Here is a 27,640-nt window from a genome sequence, read left to right on the forward strand (position 1 = left end):
GACTTGCACTTGACTTTGTTTTGAGTGAAGGAGGGCTGTGCAAGGTCATCAGCCTCACTTCTCCTCCAGAGCCATCTGAATCCAGTGACCAGATATTCATCAGGATGACTAGAGATGACCCAGGATGCAATAGGAGACCTTGGCCCCTTTAGGACAAGGTCTATGCAGGAACTCACTTAGGGTGAGGTAATGATCATTCAGTGAATAGGCCTGTTTAAGAAGTAGCCAGGGTCATATAGCTAATGAGTGTCTGAGGCCAGATTTGAACTCATGAAGAGTCTTTTTGACTCCAGACCTGGTGCTGAGTAGTTGCCCTTAAGGAGATAGGAAGGGAAAGCTAAACATTCCCTTGGTGTTGCCACATTTGGTCAAGAGAGAGATTGTGTGTGTGTGTGTGTGTGTGTGTGTGTGTGTGTGTGTGTGTGTGACAATGCTTGTTATACTGCTATTTGCTGATATGGTGCTACTTAGTTTCAAGGCCAGGAGCAGTACAGGACCTCCCAAATGGCAACCTTAGCCACTCAAAAAAGATTGGATGAAATCCACACTGGAAAACTAATTGGAAGAAGAATGACAATTGTTCAGATTATGATTTACAGTTAGATGGGCCACCCACTGAGTTAGGTCATAAGGACATACATCTTGGATAGACCCTGAAGAGATACAACGAGCTAGGCCCAGAACTGGAGAAAAAATGTGGGCTGGATTGTATTTCATAAATGGTAAAGTGCTTTCCATGTTCTCAAACTACTTCCCCATGCCAGAACTCATCTTTTTCTTTAAGCATTGTTATTCTTTTTGTAAATTTTATTGACATTTTATTTTTACATGATTTTCATTTGTAAATAAATTCCTCCTGTTTCTCCTACCCAGAAAGCCATCCCAAGAGCAAAAAATTAAAAAGAAAGAAAGGAAAAAAACAATTTAGTAAAACACATCAACACATGAACAGACTGAGGATATGCAGTGGGAGGTTCAGAGGTGGAGGCGGGAAAATGATACCCATAATACTCAACCTCTGCAAAGAAGGGCAAGAGGTGAGATTTTTTCATTTTTTTTAAAAGTCAAGCTTGATAATTATAATTACATAGCACTTGGTTTTTGTTGATATTGCTGTTCCATTTTAATTGTTGTGATCATTGTTCATGTTCTCCCTTTACTTTGCATTTGTTTTTATGTGTTCTTTGCTTTTCTGGGTAGGGAGGGAGACTGGTGTGGAGGAAAGTGGAATCACATACTCTGGGTTCATATCCTGTCTCCAATGCTGACTACGTGTGACCTGTGGCATGTTACTCCCTGGACCTTAGTCTCTTCATTTGTAAAATGAAAGCATTAGGCTAGCTGGTCTCTGAGGTCTCTTCCTGCTCCAAATCTGTAATCCTATTCTTCTGTACTGATGGACTGCCCAATAAGAGTGCAGTCCTTATGAGCACATGCTGCTTGTCCAGGCTGATGCAACCTCCTACCTGGGCTTCAAAACACGCAAAGGTTTTCCAAGATTATTTCCTGTCCAATTATAATATGGCAAAGGGAGCTTTTTGATTAGTTCCTGAACAGGAACTGAGTATATATGCAAAGGCATTAGCCAACAAAATCCTCTCTCCTTCCATCTGTCCTCATTATGCTGGATAAGGAGGATGGACTTGTGTGGGTTAGGGAGGAGCCATGAGTTCTCTCTGACCTGCCTGGGCTGTGATCTGTGAGGACATAGTTCTGTAATGACTTCTGCCTCTCTCTTGTCTATTCTTCCCTACTTTTAGGTAAAAGCACTGGAGACAGAATGAGCTTATAAGCTTCAATATGTTGGAGAACCAGAGATCCAGCGAAATTAGTCCATTCCAGAGTTTGCAGAAGCAGAACCTGGGTTACCATTGAAGACTGGAGGAATAATCTGAAGGGTCCCTCCTCTGAAGAGTCTGGCCCTCAAAGTAAGGAAGCAAATGCCATGTTTGGAAGTAAACTTGATGAGGATAACCCCTGAGCCCTCCCTTGCTGAGAGAGGGTGTATAGGAGGTATTGGTGTCCAGGTATAGGAGAAGGAATGCTTTTGGTTTGGGAGTAGGGAATGTGTTTTTCCTTCTGTTCTTGCTACAACCTCTCAACAAATATTGCAGAGTACACATCTGGTCACTCCATCAGTTATGACTCCATTGTACTACTCTCTAGCTAGTCCACAGTTCTCTATTTTGTCCAGGATGATGATAGCAACAGCCTTGCTGTTTTGGATTGTCTGTGGCATTTTTCTGATTTGCGATTGCAATAATGCTGTCAAAGAGTGTTAATATGACATGATCTGTTCACAGTGAACCCATATTGTTCATTATGTGCCAGGAGCACTTGCTTTTCTACGTATTCATTGGAATTGTAATCAAAGTCAGTGGTTTGAAGGCATCAACCTTTTTTGAAAACTGAAACAATTGTTCATATCCAATCCTGTGGCACCCTCCTGTTCTCCACAAGTTGTCAAAGATCAGTGGCACAGCAGCTCCATAATCACACCAACCAGACCTCTCAGTGCTCTGGCATGAGGCTTGTGCAGACATGGCGACTTGAACTCTGGGAAGGCAGTGAGGTAGCTTAGGATAGTCAGGAGGATACAGAACTAATCGAATGATCAGATCTGTGTTTCACAAATATTTGTGTGGAGAAACTCATGCCAAATGCAGTCAAAATGTTGTACAAAAAGGCAGGAAGTAAATAAAAGCAACACCTCACCATTTTGTTTCTAGTCAATTGGGCAAAGTTGGATGGCCCCTTGAAGTTGTCTCTACCCAGCCCAACCCTGTGGTTTACAAAGAACAAAAAGGCATGATGTGCTCAAGGACTGAAAGCAACCTTGCCAACACAGCTTCATCTAGCTCCTTTGCAGTTCATTCATGTGAAGCCATGGGAACATTTGCTAGGGCCAGGTGGAATGATTTCTGATGATAACTCAGGTCTGAGTTAGACTGAAGTAGTCAGAATAGGCAAGGTTGGTCTGAAGCAAAGAATTAACCTTAGTTGGGTGGGGCGGAGGTTCTTCTAGCTTTTCTTGTTGTCATTACTATTGTTGATTAGTCAAAATGGGAGCAAAGAGAAGTGGAATCTGCCCAGAGTGAGTGGCGCTGAAGTCTAGCAGATGGTAAGAGAACAGAATGAAGACTGTAAAACTAATGGAGATGCCCAGTAGAGGCAATGGAGAGTAGTGTCATGATGTTAAAAAAGTTCTGTAGCTTCGGAGGTGTGCGTTGCCCCTGTCAAGAATATGCCACGGCCAAACATGTCCCAGTATATGTGTCTGTGTACCTTCCATGAACGTGACCATATCATGTGTGTTCTCTGTGTGAGTACCCTCTCCTACTGGTGGTATGATAACTTATGGAAGAGTATACCCTATGACTATAGGGGGATCCTTTCTCATCACTTTACTCACTATGTTTCAGTTGTGTCTGACTTTTTGTTGTCTCATTGGGAGTTTTTCTTGACAAAGATACTGGAGTGGTTTACTATTTCCTTCTCCAGATGAGGAAACTGAGGCAAACAGGGTTGAGTGACTAGTCCAGGGTCACACAGCTCAGTAAGTGTCTGAAGCTAGATTTGAACTCAGAAAGATCAGTCTTCCTGGTTCCAGGTCCAGTGTTCTATCCACTGCATCACCTGGTTGCCCTTTACTCACAGACTGCTTAATTAAATAGATTTGTCTCCTGCTATGAGTTAATGAGGTACCATTAGTGGATAGAGTGCTGGACCTCTGGTCAGGAAGGCATGAGTTCAAATATTTGTTCAGATACTTGCTAGCTTTGTCATCTTGGGCAAGTTACTTAATTTGTTTGCCTCAGTTTCCTTATGTGTAAAATGAAGGTAATAATAACACCTATCTCCCAACTTTCTCAGCTGGGTGGAGTCCCACCCAAGATTGAGGAACATGTTAAGCCAATCTTGTTATCTACCCAGTCTTTCACCAGACTGGGATTTGAATGAGGAAATAGAAAGGAAAAAACCCCTAGATCCCCCCTCCCCCCTCTAATTGGTTATTAATAATCATTTCTCTCAATGTCATTTTAGAGAGAGTGTGGGAAAATGTAGGCAAAATCAAGGTCATTGTGAATAAGGCAGATCCAATGACTCTCAAGGGATTCTAGAGTCATCCTTTTTAAATGTGAAGTTGGAACTGAACATCAGCTGTCTTTCTGGAGTGAGTAATAAGAGTTGACGTTTATATTTCAGTTTTAAAGTCTTATGGTCATTTATAGCATTTTATGTTGACAACACACTTCATATAAAATTGGGTCCTCATTTGCCATGTGAGAAAGTCAGGGATTATTACCCCATTATACAGATGTGGGCATTAAAGCTAAGATAGGTGGCACTCCTTGCCCAAAGTGATACAGAGATCCCTGAAAGAACCCCTGTTACTTATGACAAAGACTTTACTCAAACCTTTCTCCTATGGCTAGTCCTATGCTAGGAGATCCTGCCCACGCTTCATTTCAGAGGCTGCCAACTAAACTGATTCAGGAACTGATGATGCCCAGACGAGTGGAAAGAGTTACAGAGAGTGGGGAGGGGGAGGAGCCGTAAGCAAAGAAGTAGTGTCTCCCTACAGAAAGGCCAATTCGGTGTGCTCCATGTTTCCTTCCACCACCTCCCAGGAGGTCCTGGGCTGAATTGGTGCAAACTACCCTTTCATCTGCTGCTCTTTTCCACCCACTCTGCTCCCTACCCCTGTTTCCTTCTCAATCAACAGATTCTCCAGCCTTGGCTCCTCCTTCAAGGTAGCAAACTTTCCATTCTGGGCAGCCGGCTCCCTGTCAGCTCTTCCCAGGACAATCGGATAGGAGATACATTTTTCTTGCTTGTTTCCCGTTCCTTTTTTGGCTTCCATTCTGACCCCCTCAACCCTTTGCCTAAGCCTGTGGACCCAAGGTCCATTTGGCTACAGATAGCCTCAGGATTTATACTGCTGTAGGGTCGAGGGGATTGGGGAATCGGCCAGGGCTAGACCAATAATAAAAGTGTCCTGGTGAAGTGAAAAGAATGAGATACCCTAGAAGAGGGTTTGGGATTATTTGTGGTTTTCAAGGATCTCTGGTGGCCCACCCTCCCTATTCTGGGAAATTGAGGGTGGAGCTGGGTGACTGGTTTGATCCAAATCTCCCAATCCAAACCTCACTAGGACCAGGATAGAAACTCTGCTGAGGACGTGCAAACTCTTCCCAGTAGCAAGGAGTAAGACAAGCCCTGGGGCGTGTGAGGGGCCCTGGGGAGACATTGGTCTGTCCAGAGATTTATCACTTTTTCCATAACAGTTCTCATCCCTTCAGGATGGAAAGTCCTGCCCTTAGATTTGCTGAAGTCCTCAGGGGCAAACCTTGGAACCCCATAGAGGAAAAGCCTCCTTCTTCATATTTCTTCTTTGTTGAGGGTGTCTCTCTTTTCTGCCCTTGGTTTCCTCATCCCGACAACCCTCCCTCTTCCCCCCAATATGTTCCAGGTTCTGACAGTATGATGGAGCAAAACAATTACCTAACTACTACCACCAGTGCACTGCTACTAACACCAGATTACATTTCCATAGTACTTTCAAGTTTGAAGAATGTTTGTTAGTTGTGTGTTAGGTAATGCGAGTATTAGTATTTTCATTTTACATGACAGGAAACTGAGGCTCAGAGAGGTGGGAGTGACTTATAGAAACATAAGTTATTGGAGTAGGGAGAGATCCAGAGCTAGTTCAAGGCTTCATTATACAGATGAAGAGATAGAGACAGGGGAGATGAAGTGATTTACCCAAAGTCATACAGCTAGTCAACAGTAAAGTTGAATTCAGACTCAGGCCTTCTAAATCTTAAGCCCAGGACTCATTCTTCTACAGTGTGGCAGGGGAGGGGGCGGGGAGGGGAGAAGGGGGGCAGGAGGGAGACACAACCTGCAGTCTCGAGGCCACATGTGACCCTCTAGGTCCTAAAGTGTGGCCCTTAGACTGAATCCTTTACATTCTCCACCCCTGTTACACTACTCTTCGCCTTTCCAGAAGAGCCTTGGACTTAAGATTCAGGAGAATTGGATTGGAATGGAAATCTGGTTCTAACACTTATAAAAAGCTCAGTTTCCTCATCTGTAAAATGAAATGGAGATAATAACACTTGTCCTTTCTCTCTTAATAGATTTGTTGTGAAGATAGATTTGAACTCCCTGCCTTCAGGCCTGGTGCTCTATCCCATAATTTTGAAGATGAGCAAACTGAGCTCGAGAGAGGGGAAGATCTTTGCCCAAAGACACAGTGAATCTCTAGTACAGCTGGGATTGGAGAGGGTTAAACAAAGGTTCTCTAAGCATTGTAAACTGTGTATCCTCTTGCTGGCCCTTTCCCTCATAATTCTCTAGTGAAGTTTCGTTTCAAAAGGGACTGTCTCAGAAGGATTTATAGGGAAGGATCCTTGGTCTCACATATGACAAATGAGCCGAGGGGATCTGGAGCTTCTAGAAGCTAGGTAGGGGCTGGTGGCAGTGATCACAGAAGGGCAATTTCCCTGGTTTATCTTGGATTTGGGCCTTTTAAAGAACTCAAATCCCCTCAGAGAAGGGTCAGGGCTCAGCAGAAAGTGCTGGCCCCTGCTTTCCCAGAGCAGAGTTCAGCTGGTACTGCCCATTTTCACATGTCACCCTAGGACCAGGTGGGCTGGGGCATGCTTTCCAAGGCAGTGGTCTCTTCAAAAGCTGCCTGCCCAGCCTTCCTCTTATGGAGATTTGGGGAATAGGTTGCTCATCTGAAAAAACTCCTTTGCTTTCAAACCTTTTCTGTGGCTAGTGGGTTGGCTCATCATTCCTTCCTTCATTTCAGGCAGGGTCTGCGGGGCTTATTATCTGGGTTACATTTTTCTGGGTTTGATATCATTCTTTCCATTCTCCCCGCTGCTGCTGGCTGTCTCCTGCCAACTTTCCACAATTACAGCTGGGATCCACCCATCTGGCTGAAGGCTCAGTCAGGCTCCTGGCCCTATTAACTCAGGCTGCTGGATGGGCCAGCCAGGGGCCAGGAAGGAGGAGGGGCAGGGAAGGTGGACAACCATTCTGTTCTAAAGGTCCTTTTGGTCGGTTCTCCTGTCCTGTGGTCAATGTCCTAAAGTCCCTTCTGACTCTTACATTCTATAATATTTTGTGTTCTAATGCTCTTCCAGCTCTGACATTGTGTAATGAGGTTCCTTTCATGTTCTAAGGCCCCTTCTTTTGCAGACATTCTGTGCTCTAAGGAACTTTCTTTCACTAACATTCTACATCCTAAGGTCTCTTTTATGACTCACCTTCTATATCCTAAGTTCCCTTCAGGTAATAATCATAATAATAGTCAGCATTTTTATGGGGTTTTAAGGTTTTCAAAGCATTTTTATGTATGTTTATGCATTTGCTACTCCTAACAACTCTAGGAAGTAAGTGCTATTATTCACATTTTACAGAAAAGGGTCACACAGCTAGTATCCGAGATAGCGTTTGAACTCAGGTCTTCCTGACCATGTCTCACACTCTATTTACTATACAATCTAGATGATACTCTATGGGATGTAAGGTGGAGGGAACCTTCACCTTCAAGGCCACATGTGGCCTAGGACCTCAAGTGCAGTCCTTTGACTGAATTCCAACTTTATAGAACAAATCTTGGATTGTCACAGGGCCACACTTGAGGACCTAGGCCACATGTGACCTCAAGGCTACAGGTTCCCCCATCCCATCACTAGTGTTCTAAGGTTCCTTCCAGCTGACGCCTTATGTTCTAAAGACTCTTTTCTCATTAACAGTCTACGTCCTAAGAATCCTTCTACCACTAATATTTCAAGATCCTCTTTAACTGACGTCTTGTGTTCTAAGAACTTTTCTCTTATTAACAATCTATGTTCTAAAGTTCCTTCTATCATTAATGTTCTGTGTTCTGAGGTGTATTCTAGTACACATCCCATGTTCTAAGGACCTTTTTGTTATTGACATTCTATAGTGTAAATTTCTTTCACGGTGACATCTTCTGTTCTAAGGATCCTTCTGTTATAAACATTCTATGTTCTAAGATCCTTATCAAGTGTTCTACTGTGTATGTGTGAAGAGGGGATGTGTGAGGATAGGTACCATCCAAGGACTCTGGATGTGTGATGCAGCTGCCAGGATGCTTGTGCCATTTCAGGGGCAGGAAAGGTACTTATGTTGAAGATGTCTAGGATGAGTTTAGAAGAGATATGAGTATATGTGTATGCGTTGTGTGTGTGTGTGTGTGTCTATAAATATGGGGGAGTGAGGAATCTTGTCCTGTGGACAGATTACAGTCAGTACCCAAACAATATCACAAACTCCACTCCCCCTACCCCAACAAGAGACAGATAATTCATTGGGGCCTTCCAGCTCCCCCTTCTAACTGGAAACTCCTGACCTGACCTGAGTAAACCAGCTGGATCCTGGCCCAGAGCCCAGTTCTTTTTTCCCCTTCCCAACCCCCACCAGCCAGATGTTGGGCTGCCTCCAATCCTCCCCATATCTGGGGCTGTCAGGGAGGGGAACCCTACAATCTTCCTTTATGGTTGGAGATAGGCAGCATAATATAATGGAAAGAACATGGTTGCGTATTCTAGACTCTACCACAAACCTGCTGTGTGACATTGGGCACATTTTTCCCTTTCCTAAGTTTCAGTTTTCTTCTCTGTGAAATGAGGGGGTAGGATAATTTCAACTCAAATATCCTATTTTCTAAGGTCCCTTCTTGTTCTAAAAATGTGCACTCTAAGGTCTCTTCCAGCTCTAACATGCTCTTGAATTTTTCTGATCTGAAAAATGGGCGACTGAAATGAAACTGTACCCAGTATAGATCAGGACTCCTTGAGGACAAGAGCTGGCACATTACATTTTCTTCATCTCCTCTAGCCTGAGCTGGACACAGATATAATTCTATATATTCTTATTGTTCAAGTGAATGAATTTGAGTATCCTGGGCCAATTAGAGGTGTAGTTGGGGAAGCATTGTTGATGGAGTTAGACTTAGGAAGAAGTAAGGCCTTAACTTGTCTTTCTCTCTCTTTCTCTCAAATCCTTCCCTGACTTAGAGAAGGAAAAGTGGGATTCTGAATAGACACAGCAACTGATGGATGGGGCATCTTTCAGGTCTGGTTTATTGCAGGAGCTTTTGGGGCCATAGTTGGCTGGATAGCTTGGTGATGAGACAAGTAATACAAAAAGGTATAGATGGTGGCATTATCTCCTCCATGTCTTCCCATCCAGTCTCCAGCTAGGGAACTTCTTCCCTCCCCCCAAAAGGATGGTTTCCTTAGCCCTATTTGTTATCACCTGAGCTGTCTACCCAGAAATTCTCTCCCTCAGCTTGCTGCTTACCCACTGCCCTGGGGGGCTTAGGGTTGGCACTTGGATCTCTTGTCCAATATTGGCACTCTCCTTCCCGATTCACAGGCACAGCAGAGGTGCCAAGATTCTGTTCCCTGGGATTACCCAGACCACATAGGCCTCCCTGTTTGTGGGTGTGAAGGAGGAGGTGCCTGGTAAGATTGGACAATACTTCTAGATCCATCCCCCTGGATATGGGCTGCCCTCCTCCAATCTGCCTCTTCCTCTGCGAGCCCCTCTCCTCCCAATTTGGAGTCATAATGGCTGGTCACATCAATGATACCTGGAGGATAAGATATTTAGTTCAATGCAGCAGGGAGGTGACTCTATGGGAAATGGGAGTAGCAGCTGGGGGAGCCTCTCAGCTGGTCCCAGGCTAGATGGTACCTCCCCTCTCCCTTTTATGTTCTTGGAGCCCAGTGAGGTAGAGACTAGTGTCAAAGCACAGACAAGTCATGGCAGGATTTGGATCGGGCCTTCAGTGCTAGCTTCCTGTTGTTTCGAGTGGCTAGCCGGGCCAGGAACCGTCGGGCCCTTTGGCTGAGGCTTTTGGGGCGAGGGTCTGGAAGACGGGGGCCATTTGCCTTTTGACCCAGCTGACGCAGGCGGATCTGGCGCACGATGCCCTCGAAGAGTTCAGCTACGTTGTGCTGCAGGGCTGCTGAAGTCTCAATGAACTTGCAGTCGAATACCATAGCACAAGCCCGACCCTCTAGAGGGGAATGAAGGGGATCAAAGAGAGAAGGTGGGGAAGGGAGGAGGCAAGGATAGTGAGAAAAAAGGAAGGAATGAGAAAAGGCAGAACAGAAGAAGGGAAAAAGGAAAAGGGGTGGTAGAAGGGGTCAGAGAGGAGAAGTTGAAAGAAGGGAAGAAATAGAGCAACATGAAAGAAAAAAGGAGAAAAGGCAGAGGAATATGGGGAAAAGCAAAAGGAGAGAGCAGGTAGGGTCCAGAAGAAAAGTTGGAGCGAGGAAGTAGAGAGAAAAATAGGAGAAGAAAGCAGTGGTTACAGAGAAGAACAGAGAAAGAGATGGAGACAGAATCCCATAAAAGTAAGAAAAGAAGGGAAGAAGGGCAGGGAGGGAGGGGAGAATAGTAGGTAGATCCATAATCAGCAATTTTGATGCCCAGGGCAAATTTTATGAAAAATGCCCAGAGGGCAAGGAGAAGAAAAAATGCCCCTAGTTATGCTTTTAAAGGCAAGTTCAGTTAGGAGTGTGAAGTAGAGAGAAATAGGACCCAAGGGCCTGTGGAAGAGAAACATTCTGCAATCCTGGGTCCCTAGGATACTATAAGACTGCTGCTTGGAGAGATGCTGCCTGAGGGAAGAAAGGCAGGGGGGCTTTACCTGGTACAGTCACCTGGCATCCTACAGATTTCTTTTTTGTCATACGTAAATCCCCAGCTGGCCCACCTTAGTTATGATTCTGACAGTGAAACAGTTTCACCTCACCCAGGGGTCCAGGGTCATTGTACTTCATGGTGGTAGCAGAAGAAAGGATGGAAGGGGAAATAGCAGCAAAGAAGGACAGACTAGGTAGATTGAGGCCCTCACCCTCACCTTCCACAGAGACCTCTCGACAGCGCACCAGGTCTGCCTTGTTCCCCACCAGGATGATAGGAATATTGTCTGCTTGGCGGGCCCTTCGAAGCTCGATGCGCAACTCAGAGGCACTTTCAAAGCTGCTTCGGTCTGTGATGGAGTACACGATCGCATAGGCGCTGCCCACTTGTAGGCAGTAGTCACGGTGCCAGCTCTTCTCATCCTGCAGGGGAAGAGAGTGAGGCATCTTCTCAGACGCCTCCCAGGCCTCCCAGGAGAAGGAGGAGGACACTCATTCTCTTGGGCAAGGAGGGAGGGGATGGCTGTTCTTGAGGGGCTTATAGTGCACTGGGAAAAACCTCAGCTCAGGAGCAAAGAGACCTGGGTTCGGATTCTGGGTCTACCACAGACTCACTGTACAGTCTGGTGCAAGTCACTTCCATTCTCTTGGCATCAGTTTTTGCCCCTGTAAAAGGAGGGGATTGAACTAGATGGTCTCTATGGTTCTTTCTAGTTCAGACATTCTATGTTTGAAGATCATGTTAAATGATTCTATGGCAGCTCTATTTTGGGTATCCAGACACCTGGGACCTCTCTGTATGCTCTACTGAAGCTTGGGGCTCTCAGGCTTCTAGAATTCCCAGAAGGATTCCCATCAGGCTGCCCAGGCCTTCCTCGTCCCCTGCTACGTACCCGCTTCTCCGACTCCCAGGTATCCATAACCAGCAGTGTCATGTCCTCTCCATCCACAGACAGGGTCCTCTCATACATGTCTTCTGGAATAGAGGGGACAGCCTGGGCTCAGTGAGGCTTAGGGGTAGAGTGATGCTGAACTCAGAGGAAGAAATGGAAACTCTTGGGTTCCATGGCAGAAATTGAATAATTATAAGAAGGCTTTTTTTTTTTTTTAACTTTTTACCAAGTGATATTTAAGTCAAAGATATAATTAGAACAACATACAAGTATTTTCCCAAATACGTCAAGGCATACTCTCTCCTATACTACCTTAATCTCTTCAGGAATAATTTCATAATTAGCTCAGTTCCTCCATAGTATTGATCTCATTCATGTTCAGATGTCCTATAACAGCCTGACGAGTCTTCATTTCAGCTCTTGGCCTATGTCCACGAGAGCACCTCCCAGAGCAAAAGAAGCACTTTCTAAGCACTTTCCCATTGGTCACCTCTTTTAGAATTTTAGAGCTAGAAGACACCTTGGGAAACATCTAGTTCAACCCTCTCATTTTATAAATGGGGAAACTGAGGTGCAGAGAAGGGAAAAGACTTGTCCAAGGTCACACTTTAAGTCCATAGCAGAGTTATGACTCAAAATGGGGTCTTCCACTTTTCAGTTCAAGATTCTTTCCCTTTGAATAGGGGCAAGGGTTAGAGAATTCAGTCCTACCTGAGGTCTTCTTCCTACTGACTTCCAGTTCCCAGATTTATGCTCCTGATCACTTGTAGGGTACAAGTGTGCTAGTCATGAAGCTGCTTGGGGCACTAATGTCCTCAATCTGGACTATGGGTCCTTTGGCTCTCTTTGCTGATTATACACCTTGCTAGTTTTCTTTCAGAGAAAGGCACTTGAATGCCTTGGGGCAGCTAGGTGGTGCAGTGGATTAAGCACCAGTGCAGGAGTCAGGAGGACCTGAGCTCAAAAATCTCACCTTAGACACTTAACACTCACTAGCTGTGTCACCTTGGGCAAGTCACTTAACCCCAACTGCCTCATCCTGGGTCATCTCCAGTCATCCTGATCTGGTCACTGGATTCAGATGGCTCTGGAGCAGAAGTGAGGATGGTGACCTGCACAGCCCTTCCTCCCTCAAAACAAAGTCAAGTGCAAGTCATGTCATCATTTCGCTGATGGCATGGTCTTCTTTGGCAACGAAGGACAAGCAGACACTTGAATGCCTGGCTTCAGATCCTGGTTTAGTTGCCAGTGGCCTATGGGACATGAAGGTCCTTGAACATAGTTTAATGTCCACATGTGTGGGATGGATAAGGGACCATGGTCTTGCAACTCCACTTCTCACAAATAAAGTTATTGTAGGTACCAGAATCAGAGCATTAGACTGGTGATCATCTAGTTCAAATTTCCCATTACATAGTTAGGAAAACTGAGGAAGACAGAAGGGAAGAGACCTCATATCTAGTATGTCAAGGCCAGGTCTTGAACCAGGGCCTTTTTTTTTTTTTTTGATACTGGGACTCCCTGTTTTGCCCAGGCTGGATGTGCATTTTGTGCACCAATGTGCAATTGGTCACTCAAGGGCCCAATCCCACTATTGGGAGCTTTGGTCTGCTCTGTTTCTGACCTGGACTGATTTGCCCCTCCTGAGACAGCCTGATGACTCCTTCTTCCCAGGCAGCTTACCACACTGGGTTGCTTAGTTTGGATGCTTAATTGGCTCAGCTCACTATAACCTAGAACATCTGAGCTCAGGTGATCCACCAGCCTCAGCTTCCCTAGTATCAGGGATTAAAAGTGTGTGAAAACTTGCCTGCACCAAGTTCAGTGCTTTTCCCATTACACTACACTGAACCACTTAATAAAATGTTGGTTCAGTTGGACTGAAGGGGGAATGTGAAGAAGTACCCTATGTTGTTTGCCCCTTGCTGGGATAAGATGAAGCTACTCCTTGGTCCAGAGACAGTAGAATTGTGCAGGACACCTGGGTGGTTCCCTTTCATTAATATTAATTTATTATATTACTTATCATCATATGCAAACTTATTAATCTCCCACCTATTACATGGGCACCTAAGTGGCACAATAAATAGAATGCCAGGCATGGAGTCAAAAAAACTCATATTTCTGCGTTCAAATCTGGCCTCACACACTTACTTGCTGTATGACTCTGGGCAAGTCATTTAACCCTGTTTCACTCAGTTTCCTCATCTGTAAAATAAGCTGGAGAGGGAAATGGCAAACCACTCCAATATCTGCCAAGAAAATGAGGTCATGAAGAGTGGACACAACTGGAAGCGACTGAATAACAACAAAATTACATGTGAATGTGTCAATCTAGTTATTACATAAAGGCATTTGTCCCTCTGGACAACTCAACATGATATGGGATAGAGAATAGTATAGTTAGGTAGGTTCAGAACTACATCCAAAGAATAGGCCCTGTTTACCTAGAGGAAGGTCTCTGGTATAATACCTCAGGGATCCGTCACCGGCTTTATGTTGAACAGCATTGTTACTAATGACTTGAAGGAAAGCACAGACAACATGGCTTCCAACTTTGCAAAGAACATAAAGCTAGGAAGTATAGCTAACCAGTGGGACAAAAGTCAGGCTCCCAAAAGATCTCAACAGGCTGGAGTGGTGGGTTAAATGTAATAAGATTAAACTGATTAGGGGAAAATGCAGCCTACAACTAGGTTCAGAAAATCAGCTGCCCAAATCTAGGTTGGGGAGGTATGATTAGATAATAGTTTAGGTGAAAAAGATCCAGGGTTTTTAGAGGACTATATGCTTGCTAAGAATTAATAGCATGGCATGGCCTAGCAGTCCAAATCAGCTGAGTGGCCCTAGGCTACATTAAAAGAAAGGGCCCAGGATGAAAGGCTAAGTTTCTACTGTTCTGTGCTCTAGTCAGACCAGTCCTGGTCTATTGCATTCAAGTCTGAAGGCCACATTTTAGGAAGGACATTGATATAAGCCAGTGTGTTCAGAGGAGGATGGCCAAGATGGTGAAAGAACTGGATGCCATTAGTTGAAGGTGGGAATATTTTACTTGGAAAAGAGAAGCCTTGAGGAGAAATGATCACTGTCTTCAAATATTTGAAAGGCTATTATATGGAAAAGAGATTGATCTTGTTGAGTAGAACAGTAAGAAAAGAAGTAGAAACTGAGTGAAAGGCAGATTTCAGCTGGGGAAGGTTTCCTAACATTCAGAGCTGTTAAAATGACTTGTTCCTGGGGATTGTGAGCTCCCTACCACTGGAGCACTTTAAGTCTGAGACTGGATGACAAATTGTCAGGGAAGTTGTGGAGGGAATTACTTTTCAGACCTGACCTGAGACTCTACAATTCACCAATTCCAACTGGTGATTTTGTGATCAGCACGTATCCTAAATCCACCTTTTCGTATACAAATACAGGGTGTTTGTTCCAGAAGTCTTTATGCCAAATTTTAAAGTTTAAACACCCTCTAGATCCTCAAGTGTGATCCTTTGACCGAATCCAAACTTCACAAAACAAATCCCCTTAATAAAAGAATTTGTTCTGTAAAACCTGGACTCAGTCAAAAGGCCACACCCAAGGACCTAGAAGGCCACAAGTTCCCCAACCCTGTAATTTAAACTACTAAAACTTATGCTAATATCATACCCTCCCCCCTACCCCCAAGGTTCCATTCTACCCTCTTGAGGGTCTTACCTCCCTGATGTTCCTGTAGGTCTCGATCCTGTATGCCAGCAAAAAGGTTTGCCAGGCTGGTCTTTCCTACCCTGGAGTCTCCAAGTAGCACTACACGGTATAGGGAATCACCAGAGTCGCTGGAGTCAGAGGACCAGTTGTCCAAGTCAGGTGATGGTGGCCGAGGGGGAGGATTGAGAGAGGATGACTGGCAGAGCTGGGGGTGATTCGATCTCCTGGGGGGCTTTGGGGCCAAAAGGCCTGAGCTAGGCTTTGGTGCTAGGGACAGTGGGGTGCTGGCTCGCCTTCTCAGGACTGTCTGGGGATCCTGCTGGGTGTTCAGCGTCATCTTGGAGAGAACAGGCAACATGCTTCCTGTGAATGAAAGGCTGGGCAAAGAGGTCACTGGCTCTCCTTTTTGGTCCATTTTATTCTAATAGGGGTGGGGGAGACCTGGCATTGGGTTAGGGTTTTCTTCTAGCCACAGGCCCAGAGAATACATACATTCATCACTGACATTTCTTAATTGTATGGTAACAACATGCAGAGGCCAAGAACCATATACAGCGCTGCATGTGCACACATTCACACAGTTAAGTGTACACTCAGGCCAATATACAAACCCATGTAGTCACAGAGGACACACACATATATAATTCTGCACACAATTACTTTCATACACTCAGCCTGTGAGTGCCTCACACAAGAAGTTTTGTGGAAACAAAAGCACAGATCCAAGTCACCACACAAACAGTCCTCCCCAGTGCTCTCCCTTCTGCTTTGTTGAAAGACAAACATAAGAAGGAGAAAGACCCTTGATCCATGGTCCAGCTTGGGAGTGGGGAAGTTGGTAGTGTTTCTCAGACCTTTGCTGCCCTGGGGTGGGGGTGGGGGGTAGGTTGGAGTTGTGAGAGGAGACTTTTCAGAAGACAAACTTCGTGGCAGAGGTCCTAATTCACTGAGCCTCTTGGAGGTTAAGGAAGGGGCCTTAGACCCAGCAGGGGCTGGATCCAAGTTCTGAATCTCTGTGGGAGATAAGGAAAGGGGGTAGGGAAGCGGATGGCGGGGAGGAGGGGTCGGCTAGTGGGCAGGTAACAGGAGACTGAAAGTGTCATGGGAACGGCGTCTCCGAACTGCTACCCGCGTAAAATATTCAGGAGCAGCTGGCTAGGCTTCGGGGTGACCCATGGGGCGGCCTCCAGCTGTTGGAGAGGGGAGGGAGTCGGTCTTCAGCCAACTCCGATGCGGGGAGTCTGGGAGATGTTCCCCAGGGGGCTTGTCTGTGCCAGCTTGAGATGGGAGGAAGGCCAGGTGGTCCCAAGCACCACCAGCTCCACTCTGCGAGAAACTCAGGGCACCCAGCGGCCTTTTCTATCAGAGGACTTGACGATCCATCCTACTTCCAAACCCTAGCTCTAAGCACTCCCCTCACCCCCAAGCCTTAGAGGCTCTAGGATCCCCTCCCCTGACTCTGAAGCAATTGAGATCCCCCAGCCCTAGGAGCTCCAAGATCCCACCTCCGCTCCATCTCTGCGCCCTGCTCTGCCCCAGGCCGGGAGCCTCTAACTGTGTCTATGTTGGGCAGAGATGGGGGTGCCCAGGCCAACTCTGACTAAACTTTCCCCAACTTCTCCCCAGCGCCCACCCCATCCCGGCCCTGCGCCAGCTGGCGCCCGTACCCCGGCGTTGGGGGGCTGGGGCTCCGCTCCGCCTCTGGGGCACCCCCCGAGCTGCTGCCACCGCCGGTATCGTGGAATCTCCGGCCGGCCGTTCTTTCCTGCCCGCGGTGAGCCGCCAAGCAGCCCCACCGTCCCAGCCCGAGGTGGGGAGGAGCCGCCATCGCTGGAGCCCTCCCCTGGCTCCGCCCAGAGCACTGACCCCAGCTAGAGGACCTCAGCTTTGCTCCCTCCCTGTCCAGCTCTGGCAAAGGGTCCTACTCTGCCACCCAGCCCACTGAGCAGTTCTTAACTCTAAAGCCAAAAGCAAAATTGTAAAGTGAACAAATCTGTATAGTCCGGCCCTAGCCCCTGGTACTTTCATCGTCTTTTCCTCCTCACCAGGAAAGGCAGAAATCTCTTTGATGACTCAGTAGATCTGGTAAAACTCTGCCACCAGGACATTCCCCTCCCCCACCGCCGCCCACCCCTTGACCCGGAATTTTCGTGTTTGGAGGGAGCTGAAGGAAATTGGCACACCTTCTGCTTTGAGAGAACACCAAGCCACACGAAGTCCAGTGCCACCCTGGTGTTGGCCCTCTGAGAGGAAGGAGCTGATGAGGCTAAAGCATCTCTAGGCATGAAGACATCACCCAGCTGCTCAGTGCCCATTCCAGGGGCCAGGTATACCTTGCATAAGACAGCAAGGTCCGACATAACCCCTATGCAACTCACCGACCCCTTTTTTCACCTCTGTGGGTCCATGAGTAGGTGGAACTCTCTGTCCCTCTTTTTGATGATAGTGGGTGAGGCCTAACTCTGGGAAGGTACATAAAAGGTGGGGATCCTCTGCTAAAGTACAAAGATGTTGGGAGCAAGATACTTACCCCTGATGAACTGGGATGAGGGGGTATCCTTTTCCTGCTTATATCAATGCTCCCCACCTCTCCTCCGTAGGAGAGAGAAGTAACGTTTTATGGATCCTGTCCTGCCCCCATTCCCAAAGTGTGCAGTGAGGGAGTGGCAGAAGAGAATAGCCACAGTAGTTCAACATTTAATACCACTCTCCTCCTCCACTTTGAAGACTTGATTTGAGAGTATATTTTATATACCTATACTGAGGGTATTATACTGCCCCAAGCACAAATATTGTTAGCTCTGGCTCTGCATAGAGGTTATCCAGTCAATTTACGCTCTGTTAAAATGCTCTGTCAATTTGCAGATGGAAAAATTGAGGTTCAGAGTGATTAAGTGATTTGCTCAAGGTTACACAGGTGGTATGTAGGGCAGCCAAAATTTCAAACTCACTTCCAGTGGAAGGTCAGCCCCTTGAGAGTTTGGGAATGTTTTTATTTTTGTCTATTTCTTTCCTGCCTCTGACTTCCAGTGTTATGCTCTTTCTGATATACCACATTGCTTCCAACCATTTTGCAGAAAAAGAAACTGAGGCCTAGAAAAGACAACACAAGGATGATTACCTCCATTGTGTAGTTAAGGAAATTAGAACTCTGAGAGAGGAATGAACTTGCCTAAGAACAGCCAACGGGTAAGTAGTAGAATAGGAACAGAGTTAGAGAATGTAAGCATTGCCAATAACTTGCTCTAAAACCACGGGCAATTTCTTTCTTTCCTTTTTTTAAAAAATTTATTTATTTAACTTTTAACATTCATTTTCACAAAATTTTGGGTTCCAAATTTTCTCCCTCCTTGTCCCTCCTCTCACCCCAAAACACCGAGCATTCCAATTGCCCCCATCACCAATCTACTCTCTCCTCTATCATCCCTCTCTGCCCTTGTCTCCATCCTCTCCTCTGTCCTGTAGGGCCAAATAACTTTCTATACCCCTTTACCTGTATTTCTTATTTCCTAGTGGCAAGAACAGTACTTGACAGTTGTTCCTAAAACTTTGAGTTCCAACTTCTTTTCCTCCCTCCCTCCCCACCCCCTCCCTTTGGAAGGCAAGCAATTCAATATAGGCCATATCTGTGTAGTTTTGCAAATGACTTCCATAATAGTCGTGTTGTATAAGACTAACTATATTTCCCTCCATCCTATCCTGCCCCCAATTACTTCTATTCTCTCTTTTGATCCTGTTCCTCCCCATGAGTGTCGACCTCAAATTGCTCCCTCCTCCCCATGCCCTCCCTTCCATCATCCCCCCCATCCTGCTTATCCCCTTATCCCCCACTTTCCTGTATTGTAAGATAGGTTTTCATACCAAAATGAGTGTGCATTCTATTCTTTCCTTTAGTGGAATGTGATGAGAGTAAACTTCATGTTTTTCTCTCACCTCCCCTCTTTATCCCTCCACTAATAAGTCTTTTGCTTGCCTCTTTTATGAGAGATAATTTGCCCCATTCCATTTCTCCCTTTCTACTCCCATATATTTCTCTCTCACTGCTTGATTTCATTTTTTTAAGATATGATCCCATCCTCTTCAATTCACTCTGTGCACTCTGTCTCTATGTGTGTGTGCGTGTGTGCATGTGTGTGTGTGTAATCCCACCCAGTACCCAGATACTGAAAAGTTTCAAGAGTTACAAATATTGTCTTTCCATGTAGGAATGTAAACAGTTCAACTTTTATAAGTCCCTTATGACTTCTCTTTGCTGTTTACCTTTTCATGCTTCTCTTCATTCTTGTGTTTGAAGGTCAAATTTTCTTTTCAGCTCTGGTTTTTCTTCAAGAATGCTTGAAAGTCCTCATTTCACTGAAAGACCATTTTTTCCCCTGAAGCATTATACTCAGTTTTGCTGGGTAGGTGATTCTTGGTTTTAGTCCTAGTTCCTTTGCCTTCTGGAATATCCTATTCCATGCCCTTCGATCCCTTAATGTAGAAGCTGCTAGAACTTGTGTTATCCTGATTGTATTTCCACAATACTTGAATTGTTTCTTTCTAGCTGCTTGCAATATTTTCTCCTTCACCAGGGAGCTCTGGAATTTGGCCACAATGTTCCTAGGAGTTTCTCTTTTTGGATCTCTTTCATGCGGTGTTCTGTGGATTCCTTGAATACTTATTTTACCCTCTGGTTCTAGAATCTCAGGGCAGTTTTCCTTGATAATTTCATGAAAGATGATGTCTAGGCTCTTTTTTTGATCATGGCTTTCAGGTAGTCCCATAATTTTTAAATTGTTTCTCCTGGATCTATTTTCCAGGTCAGTTGTTTTTCCAATGAGATATTTCACATTATCTTCCATTTTTTTCATTCTTTTGGTTTTGTTTTGTGATTTCTTGGTTTCTCATAAAGTCATTAGTCTCCATCTGTGCCATTCTAATTTTGAAAGAACTATTTTCTTCAGTGAGCTTTTGAACTTCCTTTCCATTTGGCTAATTCTGCTTTTGAAAGCATTCTTCTCCTCATTGGCTTTTTGAACCTCTTTTGCCAATTGAGTTAGCCTATTTTTCAAGGTGTTATTTTCTTCAGCATTATTTTGGGTCTCCTTTAGCAGGGTGTTTATTTGTTTTTCATACTTTGCTTGCATGTCTTTCATTTCTTTTCCCAGTTTTTCCTCCACCTCTCTAACTTGATTTTCAAAATTCTTTTTGAGCTCTTCCATGGCCTGAGCCCATTGAGTGGGCTGGGATACAGAAGCCTTGACTTCTGTGTCTTTCCCTGATGGTAAGCATTGTTCTTCCTCATCAGAAAGGAAGGGAGGGAATACCTGTTCACCAAGAAAGTAACCTTCTATAGTCTTATTTTTTTTCCCTTTTCTGGGCATTTTCCCAGCCAGTGACTTGACTTCTAAGCGTCCTCTTCACACCCACTTCAACTCTGGATCCTCCCAACCAGTGCTTGGGGTCTGAGATTCAAATGCTGCTTCCCAGCCTCAGGGCTTCGGCGGGGGCAGGGCTGCTATTCAGTGTGAGATCAAGTTCAGGTGCTCAGGTCGGGGCAGGGCGGCCTCACAGGCTCAGTTCCCTCAGGGAGTTTACGCAGAAACCTTCAACAATGGATCTGAGCTCCTGCCTGCTTGGGGAGCCCTGGTCTGCTCCCACCTCCACTGCTACCTCCCAAGGGGGCCTGAGTTATGGGGGCACCCCGCTCCCTTCTCGGCAAGCCTAGAAGACCCTCTCACCAACCTTTGGGGCCCATGGGTGGAAGGACCCACACGGCTGCTGTAGATTCCATCCCTGAAGCCCGCTCGGATCTGCTCCTCTCAGTGCCGTGCGGCCAACGCAGGGCTGGGCTCTGTTCTGGGTCCGCAGCGTGATGGACCTTTTGTGAGAGGTTTTCAGGCTCTCTGGAACAGAAATCTTGTCTGCCTCGTTGTTCTGTGGCTTCTGCTGCTCCAGAATTTGTCGGGACTGCTTTTTAACAGATATTTTATGGGCTGTGGGTTTGGAGCTAGTGTATGTGCATCTTTGTACTCCGCCATCTTGGCTCTGCCCCCCGTAATTTCATACTGTTTAAAGACTATGGGAACTGGAAGGGTCCTTGGAGATCATCTTATTGAAATAAAATGATCCTAGAGATCATCTTATTCATTCATTCAACAAGCATTTAGTAAGCACCTACTATGAGTTAGGCCCTGTGTTGGGTGCTGGGGAACCAAAGACTGAAAAATAAATGAAAATTGTTCTAACCCTCAAGGAGTTTGTATTTTAGTAGGAGGAAGCAATATGGACACTGATAGACACCCATAAAATATATACAAAACAAATTTCAGGAGAGGGAGTCTAGGGGTGGGGGGAAAGCACTAACAACTGAGGTATCAGGAAAGGGTCTTGGGGGAGGTTGCTCTTGAACCTCCAGTCCTTGAAGAGAGCTCAGAATTCCAACAGGCAGAGGTGAAGCAGAAGAACATTTTAAGCATGGGGGAAGATCTCATTTTTGCAAAGGCTTTGAAGTGGGAGGTAGACTGTTGACAGAGAACAATGTCAACCAATTTAATTGGAATATGGAGTTTATGAGGGGGAGTAATATGAGGTTAGTCTGGAAGGACAGGATGTACATTCCGGAAAGCATGGAACCTTTTCCAAAAAGTCACTGAACTGTGCTGACCACTGAACCCTAAATAATACTACTTGGCCTATATTCTCAGAGGTCAAAAATAGATGGAAAAGACCCATACGTGCAAAAATATTTACAGCAGTTCTTTTTGTGATGTGCCCATCAACTGGTACCCTGACAAAGGGCTGAACAAGCTATGGCATAAGAATGTAATGGTAAATTATTGTGCCATAAAAAATAATGAATATGCCATAGATTTAGAGAAGCTTGGGGAAACTTGTATGAGCCAAGGCAGAGTGACGTGTAGAACCAAGAGAATAACTGACCAATGGTGCCCAAGTAATAGAGAGGAAAACAAGTTTGGAAGGCTTCAGAACTCTGATCTATGGAGTGCCAGGCATGACTTCAGAATACTGATGACGAAGCCAGCTTCTTGACTCTTGGCAAAGGGGTGATGCACTGGCAGTCTATGTATACAACATAACCAAAAACAGTGATTTGTTTTCTTTGGTTATACTTATTGTTTAGAAGGGAGGGTTCCCCCAAAAAAATTTTTTTGGGGGAGGTTGAATTTGTAGGTAGTGATAGTGAAGCAAAAAAAAAAAAAAAAAAGAAAAGAACGCTAATGAAACATTTAAAAATACACAGAATAGAGCAAAAGCAGTTCAGAAGGGGGACAGACAATGAAGGTAATTTCTTTTGTTATTGTGCTAAATTAGGAAAAACTACCTAAGTGGAAGTTCACAATTTCATATACAATTTCTTTTCTATGCACATTAAAATGTTCATGTTTATTGAATTTATAATAAAAAAGATTTTTGTTTTAAGGACAGATTAGACCAGATTGTGGGAGGCTTTATATTTTATTTCTATTTTATATTAGGAATTTATATTTTATATTAGGGGCAATAGTAAGTCATCAAAGTTTCTTGTGTAGGAGAGTGACATAGTTAGATCTGAGTTTTAGGAATTAGACATCCTTGTAAAGAATGACTTGGAGAGGGCAGAGATTGAAGGCAGGTACAGCAGTAAAGAGACTATTGCAATAATCCAGGCAAGAAGTGACCAGGTTCTGAATTAGAGTGGTAACTGTGTGTGCGGAGAATTGGCTTAGCATTAGAGCCGTGAAAGGTTCTGTGGTGTGTGTTGTGGTGTTGGGTCAAGATGTGAATGAGATTGGAGATAGCAGGATAATATGGGCTGAGGTTGTAAGGAGCTCAGATTGCCGTGAAAATCTGGTCCTTCTTGGTTCAGTTTGAAGGGAGTTAGAGAGAATCCTCAAAGCAACCTCTTCAAGTAAGAATCTTAGAATGGAAAAAAAAACAAACCTCAGATGGCTAGATCTGGAAGGGAACTTAGAACATAGGATTTCAGAACTGGTAAGATGAAAGTATAACTGCTGCAGAATGAAACTGATTCCCACCTCTAACTTGGCCTGGAAGGTGATGCCTATGAGCCTGTCCTAAGCAAAATTTTCAGTGGGGACTTTGATTATTGTCCTCCTTATGGTGCTACCTCTCTCTGTAATTGAACTGAGGGCAGGTAGAGGATTCAGTGGATAGAGCCAGAAAGATATGAGTTCAAATCTGGCCTCAGACATTTAGTAGCAGTGTGACCTTGGGTAAGTCATTTAACCTCTTTTTGATTCAGTTTCCTACACTGTAAAATGGTGATAATATAATGCAGGTTGTTGTGAGCATCAAATGAGATAAGTACTATAAAGTGCTTAACATAGTGCCTGGCATATAGGAAGCACTATGTGCATCTTAGCTATTATTACTACCACTAATATTATTATTCTCCATAGATGACCCATAGACTCAGAGCACTCAGATTTGGAAAGGACATAGAACACAGAATATTAGAGCCAGAAGGGACCTTAGGGATCATCTAGTACAACATTCTCATTTTAGAAGGAAGTGATGTTCTGAGAAGTTATAAGAGCCTTGGCTTCGGTCATATAGCTAACAAATGGTAGAAGTGGGATTATGGAGCAGCTGGGTGGTGTAGTGGATAGGGCAGCTGCCCTGGACTCAGAAGGATGTGAATTCAAATACAGCCTCAGACACTTGACACTTACTAGCTGTGTGACCCTGAGCAAGTCACTTAATCCACATTACCTTAGCTACTTCTCCCTGTCCCCTCCAAAAAAGAAGTGGGATCAGAACCAGAGAAGATGAGGGGGCTTGGGGGCATCAAAGAGTAGCCATGCCTGGTCCTGTGTTCAATAATATGGAATGAATCTTCTTGGGTGATCTTGGAAAAAGCATTTCACCTTTGTGGGCCTCAGTTTCCTCACCTGTAAAATGAAGGAGTTAGATTAGATAAAATCTAAATTGATGATCCTATGATCATCCAGGACAGGTCTTGACCTGCTTATTTGCATTCCATTTTCTCTACCTTCAGTCATCACCACAGGTAGATCCGTAAATGGTTGACTACCCGTCTGCCTATCTGACGTCATTGCTCTGAATTGGAGCTATCTACCTTTTCTCTGCTTCACTGCCTCTGGCCCAGCCTCACAGGCAAAGGCAATAAAGGAGGTAGCTGTGGCCCATACAGGACAGTCTGTTCCTCATTTGACCTGCTGCTCCTCTCCCTGGGTGGGGGGACCTTCAGCCATGAACCTTCTTCTTCTGGGCTCAGTCATTGTCCTGCTCCTGGCCTTTGGCCCCCCAGGTAACTTGGAACTCCCTAGGATGGGGAAGGAGAAGGGGATAATATTCTGTTGATGAGATAAAAAGGTAACAGATGGAATTGAACTTCTATGGGAGCAGGGACCCAGCTGCACTAATGGAATCATAGGAAATTTTGATGGCTAGAAAGATTAGCCTGGAAGTCAGAAAACTTGAATTCTAGTCCTGACTGTGATGGGAAAGGAATAAGCATTTATATTGGGCTTACTATGTCCCAGGCCCTGTGCTAAGTGCTTTTTTTTACAAATATTATCTCATTTGATCCTCACAACAATCTTGTGAAGTAGTATCTTCATATTACAGAGGAGGAAACTGAGGCAGACAGAGAGTAAGTGACTTGCCCAGGGTCACACAGCTAGAAAGTGTCTGAAGCTGGATTTGAACTCAAGAAAATGAGTCTTTGTGACTCCAGGCCCAGTGCTCCATCCACCAAGCTACCAATAGCCAGCTAGCTCTTGCATCAGGTCAAGTCACTTTTCCTTTCTCCTTATTTTCCTCCTCTGTAAAATGAAGGGGATTGGATGAGATGATCTCTAAGTTCCTTCTTGACTTTGATATTCTATAGTCTATTTTAAGGTCCCTTTTAGCTCTGATATTCTACGTTTTATGTCCTAAAGGCCCTTTCTGCTATGATATTATACATTGTCCCTCTTCTGTATTTTGTATTCTGTGGTCGCAATCTAAGGCCCTTCTGGCTCTGATGCTCTAATTTCTATGTTAAGAGGTCCTTTCCAACTCTGATATGTATGTCCTATTTTCTAACTTTCAATATTTAATGTTCTGTTTCATATTTTAACATTTTGCATTCTATGTTTTAATGTCCCTTCCAACTCTGATATTTTATGTCTTGTCTTCTAATAACATACTGTCCAACTTCTAACTCCTATCGTTCTGTGTTCCATATTCAGAGGTCCTTCTGGATCAAACATTCTATGTTTTAAAATCACTTCCAAGTCTAATATTCTGTAATTTAACATGGTATTTGTTGTTGTTGTTGTTTGAGTGGTTCCAGTCATGTCTGACTCTTTATTACCCCATTTGGGGTTTTCTTGTCAGAGATACTGGAATGATTTGTCATTCCTCTTCAGCTCATTTCTACAGATGAGGAAACTGAGGCAGATAGGGTTAAGTGACTTGCCAAGTCACACAGCTAGTAAGTGTCTGAGGTCAGATTTGAATTCAGGAAGATGAATCTTCTTGGTTTCCAGCCCAGTGTTCTATCCACTGTGCCACCTAACTGTCTAAAAATGAGATGATATTTGTAAAGTGCCTGTGTTGTTTGATCATGTCTGATTCTTCATGACCCCATGGACCATAGCATGCCAACATTGTCCATGGAGTTTTCTTGGCAGAAATACTGGAGTGGTTTGCCATTTCTTTCTCCAGTGGATTAAAGCAAACAGAGCTTAAGTGACTTGCTCAGGGTCATACAGCTAGTGTCTAAGGCTGGATTTGAACTTAGGTCTTCCTGACTCCAGACTCATCGCTCTAGCCAGTGAGTCACCTAGCTACTTCCATGGTATTATACAAACATTCATTAATTGCCTGATGCATGGATCCTATATACTAGACACTAGAGATACAAAATCAATATTTATTAAGCACTTACTATGTATCAGGTACTGTTGTAGGTGCTAGGGATACAAAGACAAAAAAAAAATGCAACATTCCTTTCCCTCAAGGAACTCACAGTGTGTCAGAGGAGAAAATATTACATATATACATATATGTGGAATAAATATTTACTTTTGGGAGAAAAGTCTCTAGTAGTAGGGGAAATAAGAAAAGGCTCTGTGTAGAAGGTGGTGCCTCAGCTAAATCTTGAAGGAGTGAGGAATTCTACGAGGAGGAAGTGAGGAGGGAGTGTAGTCCTGGTATAGGGGATGACCAAAGGAAAGACATGTAAGCAGGAGATGGAGTGAGGAAAAGAGACAAAACCACCTCTGGTGTCAGAACTCTAAGTTCTTGCATTCTTTATTCTATGTTCTAATATTCTGTGTTCTGTCTTCCAAGGTTCCTTCTAGCTGTGACATGCTGTGACTGTTTGTAGAAAGGGAGAACATTAGCCAGACTAAACGAAACTCAGAATTAGGCACAAGCCTTCATCTTAACTAGTGCTGCCAGGTTCCTATTCAAAACAAAAAGTCAATATAGGGGCAGTGTAAAGGAAAACAACCTCAAACATTTATTGTAGGGCATGGAATACTTCCCAAAGCACCTTCTCATCTGGAATATTGAGTCCTGGGTCCTCCCAGTAATAAGCCCAGGAAGAGGACAAGTGATTTTCTGAAGTTCACGTAGCAAGTCACTGATAAAGAAAGTTATTAAACTTTCCCAATACTTTTTTTATGATTTCAGTGATTGATATCAATTCAATTTAATTCAATTCAACCTTTATTAAATATCTACTTTGTTCAAAATCTTTCCTACTTTCTTCAAGGATATCCAGACTAACATTTCACTTAGTGTAGGATTCACCTCTGCACCATTTGATAGATAGAGTAGCCACTTTCCCCTTGAATACTCCCAGTGATGGGAGCTTACTTCTCTTCTTCTTCCTTATTTCTTTTACTCTTCCTCCTTCTATCCCTCTTTCCCTCCCTGTTGACTCTCTCACCTTAGGCTAGTTCTGAGAGGTGCAAGGTGAGAGATTTGGGGACTTCTCCCATCTTCAGTTACCTGGTTTGTTACTTGCAATCATTTGGGGAGTAGATGGTTACTTGATGCAAAAACTCCCTGCTTGCCTCAGTCAGTTAGGCGCTGAGGGGATTGAGGACCAAGTTAGGGTAGTCAATCTCCTTCCTTGACAGTGAGCTGTGAGTTACGACAGTGCTGGAAAGGTGCTGGGACCTGCAGAACCTTCTGCACGCGGAAGGAAGTTTTCCTCCACTTCTGCAAAGACAACTCCATGTGCTGCGCCTATTCCTTCATGATGAGGAAGCCTGAGCCTGAGCCTGAGAATAGCCAGGAGACCAGGTATCTTGGTCTCACCCATCCTAGCCCAGTCCCAGTTCCAGGTCCAGCCCCCAATCCTACCTTTCTTATGCTATTCCATTAAAGCACCAACCCCTG

At 44.6% G+C, this 27,640-nt stretch overlaps 2 protein-coding genes across 3 annotated transcripts; one reads left to right on the forward strand and one right to left on the reverse strand.

Moving 5' to 3' along the window:
* Positions 1-1,536: 1,536 nt before the first annotated feature.
* On the forward strand, positions 1,537-27,640 carry DEFB124 (defensin beta 124). The gene is made up of 2 exons (XM_072631663.1): positions 1,537-1,928; positions 27,379-27,640. Coding segments are annotated over exons 1-2 (249 nt in total). The 5' UTR covers positions 1,537-1,927; the 3' UTR covers positions 27,627-27,640.
* Positions 9,108-17,322, reverse strand: REM1 (RRAD and GEM like GTPase 1). 2 transcript variants are annotated; one of them, XM_072631661.1, is made up of 5 exons: positions 16,945-17,322; positions 15,287-15,614; positions 11,591-11,673; positions 10,916-11,120; positions 9,108-10,066 (listed from the first exon to the last, which is right to left on the reverse strand). In XM_072631661.1, the coding sequence occupies exons 2-5, from the start codon at positions 15,612-15,614 to the stop codon at positions 9,792-9,794; spliced, it is 891 nt and encodes a 296-aa protein (XP_072487762.1). In that variant the 5' UTR covers positions 16,945-17,322; the 3' UTR covers positions 9,108-9,791. The 2 variants fall into 2 exon arrangements, with proteins under 2 accessions (XP_072487762.1, XP_072487761.1); XM_072631660.1 differs by lacking the exon at positions 16,945-17,322 and having other exon boundaries at positions 15,287-16,754.

The sequence above is a fragment of the Notamacropus eugenii genome, chromosome 1 (assembly GCF_028372415.1).
Source record: "Notamacropus eugenii isolate mMacEug1 chromosome 1, mMacEug1.pri_v2, whole genome shotgun sequence".
In the NCBI taxonomy this organism is placed as follows: domain Eukaryota; kingdom Metazoa; phylum Chordata; class Mammalia; order Diprotodontia; family Macropodidae; genus Notamacropus; species Notamacropus eugenii.